The following is a 10,434-nucleotide window of genomic DNA, read 5'->3' on the forward strand; positions in this document are numbered from 1 at the left end:
CAACTCATGTATTTTGAGCCACTTGCAGGTGTCGCATAGGGCTCTTGCTACTTCAAGGGTTGACTCCTTGGTAATAAGGGGTAACCCTATAAGACCAGGCTAATGAAGCTCTTTTATCCACAGAGTGCATCTGAGTAGACATGCAATAGTGCACATTCAACCACAAATCCTTAATTGGCAGATTATTGGCCTGACGCATTTCAGATGTATGGACTGATCAGGCAGGGTTCACCAATTCTCACCACAGAGGCTACCTTGTGTTGCCTTGCTTTTATTTTAATTTCTAATTAGTATTTTAATTTAAAACATGCAGGAACTACACATCTCCTCAGGACAAGGAGGATGTTGAAGGGGATGAATTTGAAGAGGATTCAGACAAGCCATTGCATCCGCACAACACGGCAGACGCACCCATGAGAACATCATGGCTATAAGATTCCAGGAGGAATGCAAACAAGGACATACAAACAAGGAGCAGGAGTAGACCCTTTGGCCCTGTGAGCCTGCACCACCATTTAGTAAAATCATGGCTGATCTGATAGTAACCTCAAATCTAGATTCTCCCACAAGGTGAAGACAAAGCGCAGTTCTGTTCTCTCTTCAATGCAGGAAAGATCACAAGACCAGGCTAATGAAGATCAGGCTAATGAAGCTCTTTTATCCACAGAGTGCATCTGAGTAGACATGCAATAGTGCACATTCAACCACAAATCCTTAATTGTTATTTACAACAGTGGCACAGTGGTTAGCACTGCTGCCTCACAGCGCCAGGGATCCAGATTCAAATCCGGCCTTGGGTCACTGTCAGTGTGGAATTTGCACATTTTCCCTGTGTCTGCATGGGTTTCCTCCCATAGTCCAAAGATGTGCGGCTAGGTTGATTGGTTATGCTCGGTTGATTGGTTATGCTAAATTGACCCTGGTGTCAGCGGAATTAGCATGGTAAATATATGGGGTTTATAGGGATAGGGCCTGGGTGGAATTGTGGTTTGTGCAGACTTGATGGGCTAAATGGCCTTCTGCATTGTAGGGATTCTATGATTCTATCTTATGAAAGATCAACAATCGCTCAGTGATCACTGAGGAAGCATAAGTCACATTGAACCCCGATGATGGGGCCATCCTCGGAAGGCACAGTAGCCTAGGGACCATGTTATCACTGAAGAATGGAATGAGCACTCCACTGGAGGACATCCTTAAGCCAACTACACTTAGTGCAGTCCTTTCAACCATGGCACAAACAAGTCGGTGGCCATGGCATCTTATAACGATAACTATTTTGTACTTTCACTGGCTAGATGTGGTTCCTTTAGTGTCAGAGCTAAGAGCAAAGAAAAATCAGCAGAGATTTATACTATTGGGTGTGCGGTGGGGGAGGGGTTGCTGAAATTGTACAAAGGGCATGTAAATTAATTTAAGATTGCTGAGAAAGGTGCTAAAAGTGCCCAATGTGTGAATGGTAGAACAGAGGGACAGACGGCTAAGGGACTGCCTGAGGAATATTTGATTTGATTTATTATTGTCACATGTATTAGTATACAGTGAAACGTATTATTTCTTGTGTGCTATACAGACAAAGCATACCATTCATGGAGAAGGAAATGAGAGAGTGCAGAATGTAGTTGTGGTGAACCACTGTAACTACATGTGTATGCCTGGACACACCCATGCTGCACCTGGCCCGAGACTCCTCCCTTTCCACCTGAGACTCCTCCCTTTCCACCAGAGCGAGGTATAAAGCTGATGGTTCCTCCTCCTCACCTCCGTCAGGGCCAGGTCAGCTACGAGGGTGTGCTCCTGTTCTTTGCGAATAAAAGCCTGTTATTTCACTCACTCACTGGAGTCCTCGTATCGTGATTGATAATGCATCAATTTTATTCGCAAAGAGAAAAAAAACCAGAATGGAGCAACTTCTAAAGCCCGATATTTTAAACCTGGATCCGCAAGCTGTGGGAGCCGCCAATAGCTTCAATCACTGGCTAAAGTGCATCGAAGCCTTCCTCGGAGCCTCCACTGCCGTCCGGTCCGATTCCGACAAGCTGCACGTGTTCAACGCCCGGGTAAGCGACGCAGTTTATGCCACCATCTGTGACGCAGGGATGTACGTGGACACGCTAGAGCTCCTAAAGAGCCAATACAGCCAACAGACAAACGAAGTCTACGCCAGGCACCTTCTGGCTACCCGAAAATAGCGGCTGGGAGAATCAAACGCACAGTTTCTCCGTGAACTACGTGCGTTCGGCAGGGCCTGGAACTGCAAGGCTGTATCCGCTGCGCAGTATATGGAGGACTTAATCCGCGATGCATACGTTACGGGCATGGCATCCAACTATATTTGGCAGCGCCTGCTAGAGCAAGGTGGGCTAGATCTACCAAAAACTGTGACACTCGCTGAACCCCTAGAAGTGGCATCCCGTAACCTCGAGGCGTACGCACCCAATCACGCGACATCGTCGGCCTCACGGCCACTAACACCCCAGTACCTAGGAGGGCCACAGACTTATGCCACACTGCGCCCCACCAACAACTCGACTGCTGCGGCTGTTGCAGGCCCAAAGTGCTATTTTTGCGGTCTAGGGAAGCACTCCCGACAACGCTGCTCGGCAAGGGAGGTGTTCTGCTCTGGGTGCGGAAAGAAAGGCCACTATGCTAAAGTCTGCAGGGCAAAGTCGGCCTCGAAACTAAACAGCGCAGCGTGCGACCCGAGGGAACCGAAAATCCGAACGCCATCAGCCGCGTGCGAGTCAAGGGAGCCGCCATGTTGGACACCATCGACCATGTGAGTCAAGGGAGCCACCATTTTGGACGCCATTGGCTGCGTGGGAGTCAAGGGAGCCGCCACCTTGGACGCCGTTGGCCGCATGCGAGACAAGGGAGCCGCCATTTTGGACACCGGTCGATGATTCTCCGGGACCCACGGTGGCAGCGGTCCAGCTAGACCAGTCTTGTCCGCATCAGCTCGCCAGGTCCATGATGGATATCCAGGTAAACGGCCGCGTGGGAAATTGTTTGTTTGACTGCGGGAGTACGGAGAGCTTCATCCAACCCGATACTGTGCGTCGCTACGCCCTTTCGGTGTGGCCAGTCAAGCAAACCATTTCCTTGGCCTCAAAGTCCCGCTCGGTGGATGTCCTAGGGTATTGTGTGGTGACCCTTACAGTTCGGGGGACCGAGTACGAAAATTTCAAGCTCCTGGTGCTGCCACACCTCTGTGCTCCTGTACTCCTAGGGCTCTATTTCATGACCCATCTTAGGAGTGTCACGTTGCAGTACAACGGGCCTCTTCCCCTGATCTCTGTCTACAACCCACAGTTCCTAGACTGCCCACCATGCACCACTTGCGGCCTTTCAACCCTCCAAGTCATCTCTCCACCACTATTCGAACACCTCACCCCCGAGTGTAAGCCCATTGCCACTAAGAGCAGACGGTACAGTGCGGGGGACAGGACCTTCATTCGGTCTGAGGTCCAGCGGCTCCTGAAGGAAGGGATCATTGAGGCTAGCACCAGCCCCTGGAGAGCGCAGGTGGTAGTGGTCAAATCTGGGGAGAAACACCGAATGGTTATCAATTACAGTCAGACCATCAACCGGTACACGCAGCTGGATGCGTATCCCCTTCCGCGCATATCCGACATGGTCAATCGGATCGCGCAATACCGGGTGTTCTCCACGATTGACCTCAAATCGGCCTACCACCAGCTCCCCATCCGCCCGGAGGACCGCAAATATACGGCTTTCGAGGCGGATGGCCGCCTCTACCACTTTCTTAGGGTTCCCTTCGGAGTCAGCAATGGGGTCTCCGTCTTCCAGCGTGAAATGGACCGAATGGTGGACCAGAACGGGCTGCGGGTCACCTTCCCGTACCTAGATAACGTCACCATCTGCGGCCATGATCAGCAGGACCACGACGCCAACCTTAATAAATTCCTTCGTATGGCCGCTCTCCTAAATCTGACCTACAATAAGGAGAAGTGTATCTTCCGCACTCACCGCCTCGCCATCCTGGGGTATGTAGTGGAGAACGGGGTCATCGGCCCCGATCCTGACTGCATGCGCCCCCTCATGGAACTTCCCCTTCCCACCACTCTTAAAGCACTGAGGAGATGCCTGGGCTTCTTCCCACTGCGCCCAGTGGGTCCCTAATTACACGGATAAGGCCCTTCCACTTATCAAATCCACCCTTTTTCCCCTGTCGGTAGAGGCCTGCTCTGCCTTCGACCGCATCAAAGCGGACATCGCGAAGGCCACGATGCACGCTGTGGGCGAGTCAATCCCCTTCCAGGTGGAGAGTGATGCGTCTGACTTCGCCCTGGCCGCCACCCTTAACCAGGCGGGCAGACCCGTAGCCGCCTTCTCACGAACCCTTCAAGGTTCGGAAATTCAACACTCCTCTGTCGAGAAGGAGGCTCAGGCCATCGTCGAAGCAGTGCGACACTGGCGCCACTACCTAGCTGGCCGACGGTTCACCTTGCTCACGGACCAGCGTTCGGTGGCTTTCATGTTCAACAACGCACAGAGGGGCAAGATTAAGAATGATAAGATACTGAAGTGGAGGATTGAGCTCTCCACCTACAATTATGATATCTTATACCGGCCCAGGAAGCTCAATGAGCCTTCAGACGCTCTGTCTCGCGGAACATGTGCCAGCGCACAAGTGAACCAGCTACAGACTCTCCACAATGACCTCTGTCACCCGGGGATCACCAGGCTCTACCACTTTATTAGGGCCCGTAACCTGCCCTATTCTGTCAAGGACATCCGGTCTATAACCAGACACTGCCCGGTCTGCGCAGAGTGTTAGCCGCACTTCTATCGGCCGGACGGGGCGCACCTCATAAAAGCCACCCGCCCCTTTGAACGCCTCAGCATTGATTTCAAAGGGCCCCTTCCTTCTTCTGACCGCAACATCTATTTCCTCAACATTATAGATGAGTACTCCCTATTCCCTTTTGCCATTCCCTGCTCGGACATGACCTCAAACATGGTCGTCAAGGCCCTGCACGGCCTCTTCACCCTGTTCGGTTACCCTAACTACATCCACAGCGACCGGGGATCCTCATTCATGAGTGATGAGTTGCGTCAGTACCTGCTCTCTAAGGGCATAGCCTCGAGTAGGACTACCAGCTATAACCCCAGGGGTAACGGGCAGGTAGAGAGGGAGAACGCATCAGTCTGGAAGGCCGTTTTACTAGCGCTTCGGTCTAAAGGCCTTCCAGTCTCCCACTGGCAAGAAGTCCTCCCCGATGCACTGCATTCAATTAGGTCCCTCCTGTGTACGGCCACCAATGCCACCACCCCATGAGCGGATGTTTGCTTTCCCTAGGAAGTCCTCCTCGGGAATCGCACTACCGTCGTGGCTGGCGTACCCAGGCCCCATTCTGCTCTGGAAGCATGTACGACCCCATAAGTCGGACCCCCTAGTTGAAAAGGTCCAGCTGCTCCACGCCAACCCCCAATATGCCTATGTGGCATACCACAATGGGCGGGAGGACACGGTCTCTATCCGGGACCTGGCGCCTGTGGGTGCCCCGGAGCCCACTATGACCCCCCCACCCCACATCCCGAGACCCCTCTGTTCAGGTAGCACCAGGTCCGCTTACATCTTTAAGCCTTGTACGTAGCTCGCCTGAGCCCCCGGAGTCACCACGCAGGACCCGATCAGAAGGGACGACGGCGGACTCGAATGGTTCCACCCTGCCATCGGAAGCAACACCTCAGCTGGTACTGCGGCGGTCGGTCACAGCGACTGGTCAAGCCGCCCGACAGGCTGAACCTGTGAAGGGACGACGCCTTACCTCAGTTTTGTGACTCTTGTGTGTGTGTGTGTGTGTGTGTGTGTATATATATATATATATATTATATATATATTATATATATATATATATATATATATATAACATCTTCATACCTCTGTACGTATTGTTCCACCCACCCCTGCCGGACTCTTTTTTTAAAGAGGGGGTGAATGTGGTGAACCACTGTAACTACATGTATGTGCCTGGACACACCCATGCTGCACCTGGCCCGAGACTCCTCCCTTTCCACCCAGAGCGAGGTATAAAGGTGATGGTTCCTCCTCCTCGCCTCAGTCTGGGCCAGGTCAGCTACGAGGGTGTGCTCCTGTTCTTTGCAAATAAAAGTCTGTTATTTCACTCACTCACTGGAGTCCTCGTATCGTGATTGATAGTGCATCAGTCGTGTTACAATCATAGCTAGGGTGTAGAGAAAAATCAACTCATTGCGAGGTAGGTCCATTCAAAAGTCTGATGGCAGCAGGAAAGAAGCTGTTCTTGAGTCGGTTAGTACGTGATCTCAGACTTTTGTATCTTTCTCCCGACGGAAGAAGGTGGAAAAGAGAATGTCTGGGGTCCTTAATTATGCTGGCTGCTTTGCTGAGGCAACGGGAAGTGTAGACAGAGTCAATGGATGGGAAGCTGTTTTGCGTGATGGATTGGGCTACATTCATGACCTTTTATAGTTTTTTGCGGTCTTGAGCAGAGCAGGAGTCATACCAAGCTGTGATACAACCAGAAAGAATACCTTCTATGTTGCATCTGTAGAAGTTGATGAGAATCATAACTGACATGTCAAATTTCCTTCATCTTCTGATAAAGTAGAGGCAGTGGGCTTCCTTATGCATGGGGGGACCTGGACAGGTTGTTGGTGACCTGGAGACCTAAAACCTTGAAGCTCCCAACCATTTCTACTTCGTCCTGTTGATGTAGACAGGGGCATGTTCTCCACAATGCTCCCTGAAGTCGATGACCATTTCAGAGGTCAGCTAAGAATCAACTACATTGCTGTGCATCCAGAGTCACATGTAGGCCAGACCAGGGATGGATGGCAGATTTCCTTTTTGAAAGAACATAGTGAACCAGATGGGTTTTAACAGCAATCAGTGATAGTTTTGTGGTCACCATTACTGAAACTAGCTTTGATCTCCAGACTTTATTCGTTGAATGCAAATTCCACCAGCTGCCCTCTCCCCAGAGCATTAGTCTGGATCTCTGCGTGATCTCCAATGACATTACCACTTTGCTGTCATCTCCCCATTTCAGGATTGTTCTTGCAATGACCAAGCCCAAATCATGTACGCGCAGGAAACAAAGGTGACTCTGCACTGGCTTCTGGGGCTCCTGGACTCAGACATTGAAGCAGTCCATTTCCAAATGCCACAAGACCTGGACAATTCAAGCTTGAAAATAAGTGGCCAATTACATTTTAGTCACACAAATGCCAAGCAATACCATCTCCAACAAGAGAGAATCCAACCATCTCCCCTTGTCTTTCAATGTTATTATCATTGCTGAATCTCCCACTATCAACACCCTAAGAGTTACCATTGACCAGAAACTGAACTGGACTAAACATATAAACGCTGTAGCTATAAGAGCAATTGTGCAGCGGTAACTCACCTTCTGACTCCCCAAAACCTGTGCACCATCTACTAGGCACAAGTCAGAAGCATGATGGAATACTCTCCATATGTCTGAATGGGCACAGCATCTCCAACAACACTCAAGAAGCTCAACACCAACCAGGACAAAGCCATTTGATTGGCACCCCATCCAACATCTTCAATATCCACACCCTCCACCACCAACGGGCAGTGGCAGCAGTGTGTACCGTCTACAAGATACACTGCAGAAACCTTTGTCAGCACCTTCCAAACCTGTGACCTCCACCACCTGGAAGGAAAGGAGCAGTAAATGCATGGGAACATTACCACCTGTTCAAGGATGGTTAGGGATGAGCAATCAATGCTGGCTTAACCAGCAGTGCCCACATCCTATAAATGAATAAGAAAATATTAAACTTAACTTGGTGTGGGCGTTAGAAAATTTTAGCAGGTAGAGGAAGCCAAGAACTATGAAGTCCCAAGATGCAAGTGTCTTTTCCAGCATTGCACTTGGGCCAAGAGGGAGCTTGCAGACTTTCAACCTCCTGATCATGTACACTCGTGTCCTGACCAATACTTATCTCGCAACCAACATTTGTGAAACAGATTCCCAGGTCATTATCAGCTTGCTGATTGTGGGAGTTTACTGCAAATTGGCTGCTACACTTTATAGACAGCAACAGTGCCTACATTGGCCAAAAAGCCCTTTGAGAGGATATGAAAGGCACTATATAAATACAGATCTCTTTTTTGTTCTTTTTTCCCCAACTTTGATCGTATATATTATCTTTATCCCAGTCTATCTTTGAGTCACGAAATTCACCTGATATTATTGTTCTAATATGTCTCAGAACTGTCAGCCAATAACTACCTCTTTTATCTATACTTTTTGGTGGCCTGTATTTCTATTTTAATTCGCGTGAATTAAGATGTATGCATATTGATAGACTACTTCACAAACACTGCTGCCCATATCCTCTTTCACTTTCCTGTCCTGAAAATGTCATAATCTGAAAGTTCCCAGTCCCATCCTTACCCAAGCAGTAATTAATCCTCTTGTCACTGGTGGTGTGTTATATTCCTTCACATAACTAGTGATAGAATTCTGCAACTCTCCCATCTTAAAATTAAAAATCTAAAAACTGAGATTGGTAAGTTTTTCTTATGTAAGGTTACAGAACCCAAGGCAGGTAAGTGAAGTTAAGATAATGATCAAGCACAATTTAATTGAATGGCACAACAGGATTGAGGGACTGAATGGCTGCCTCTTGTTCCTGTAAGCATATTCTAAAATTGTTGCAGATCTTCTACTCAGCGCTAATATTTAACCCCTTGCCACTTTGATTTTTTTTGCCGAAAATAAACTTTATAAAAGCCTTTCTCCTAACTCTTCTCGATTTCTTCTTACTCCGCAGGTGGGATTACCCATGACACCTTCCAGAAAGAACTCATGTGCTTTGACCCTGATACAGACAAATGGACCCAGAAGGCTCCGATGACCACAGTCCGGGGCCTCCATTGCATGTGCACAGTTGGAGATCGTCTTTATGTCATCGGAGGAAACCACTTCAGAGGCACCAGTGATTATGATGATGTCTTGAGCTGTGAATTCTACACACCTGCCCTGGACCACTGGACCCCAATTGCAGCCATGCTGCGTGGGCAAAGCGATGTTGGCGTAGCCGTCTTTGAAAATAAGATCTACGTGGTGGGAGGATATTCTTGGAATAACCGCTGCATGGTGGAGATTGTTCAGAAATATGACCCAGAGAAAGACGAATGGCAGAAAGTCTTTGACCTCCCCGAGTCACTGGGAGGAATTCGAGCATGCACTCTCACAGTCTTTCCACCAGAGGAAAATACTGGATCACCTTCCCGAGAATCACCTCTCTCTGCACCTTAGCAAAAGAACAGGACCGCTCTAACTTCAGCTCCTACAAAGAACTCATTTGCACAGCATCATAATTAATATCAAGGATTTTCTGCCTTTTTGCTCGGTAGTAACTATAGTAGGCAGTGACGCAAGTATAATTACAGAAACAGTGGATTGAGTTATTTGTGCAGTACTGTTGACATCGATTGTCTGCCTGTTACAAGAGAGACATAATAATATATATATGTCCAGGATTGAACTCTGAAAAAGTTTAGCGATTTTACTGTTATACAGTGTGATTTTATTTGCGGGGTGGGAAGGGTTGGGGGGCAGACAGTGCAGTGCTGAGAGTCGCTCACTCGGGTTCATTTAAACCAGATCATTAACTAACCTATGGGCACATCTTCATTACCGTGGGCTCCCAAGACTTCAAAAATAGTTTCATGTGGTTCATATAGATGTGGGAAGGCAGCCTGTCACATGGCTGTTTTCGATTAAAATGTTGACCCCAGTTAATTGGTTGCCCCATCTATCTGAAATTACGGGACACATATCTTGTCTTTTGGTATTAAGTTAAACGCGGCGCTGATGGTTTTGAATTCCAGTACGCAGTATTTGTGCTACCACCATTTCACTTCTGCTGAATTTGAAAAGCTGACCAGTTTTATCCTGAGCTGATCAGCTTTAGCCTTCTCCTTTATTTGTTGTACAGGTCACGACTGTGCTGTATCTCTCCTCTGCACATCTTGGTTGATGAGATTATTTAGCACACCGTGTGGCGATAGTCGGAGCGTCGCTCAGCTCAGTGAACATGAACTGTGACGCTCAATATTTTTTTGTTCAATAAAGGTTTAACTGAAATCAACAGGCCTACATACTTCCTAACTTGCATCCTTCGCTAAAGTTGCTTAACACAAATTATGATATCTACTTTTATCTGTTTGCTGTTTCTTGCCTTTAGTCTGATTAATGGAATTTCGCTTCACAATTTTGGTTTTGAAGGAATAATCTGACAGCTCCACGTTTTCTTTATTCTAATACAGCTGGAAAGACAATAGCTGTAAAAAGAAAGGGTTATGCCAATTTTTTGGTGTAAATGTTTCATAAAAGCTTTTGTGATTTTATTTCAACCTGAGATACTTCAGGTATTTATATTTGCAGT

General features: G+C 48.2%; 1 protein-coding gene across 1 annotated transcript in view; it reads left to right on the forward strand.

Annotated features, from left to right (window-relative positions):
* klhl13 (kelch-like family member 13) overlaps positions 1–10,137 on the forward strand; it is a 249,704-nt gene extending 239,567 nt beyond the window's left edge. Inside the window, exon 8 of the mRNA XM_078211279.1 lies at positions 8,815–10,137. Coding sequence (XP_078067405.1) covers positions 8,815–9,302 — 488 coding nt within the window. The 3' untranslated portion in view covers positions 9,303–10,137. The remainder of the gene's footprint in view (positions 1–8,814) is intronic.
* The last annotated feature ends 297 nt before the right edge of the window (positions 10,138–10,434 follow it).

This window comes from Mustelus asterias, chromosome 4, assembly GCF_964213995.1.
Source record: "Mustelus asterias chromosome 4, sMusAst1.hap1.1, whole genome shotgun sequence".
Taxonomy (NCBI): Eukaryota; Metazoa; Chordata; class Chondrichthyes; order Carcharhiniformes; family Triakidae; genus Mustelus; species Mustelus asterias.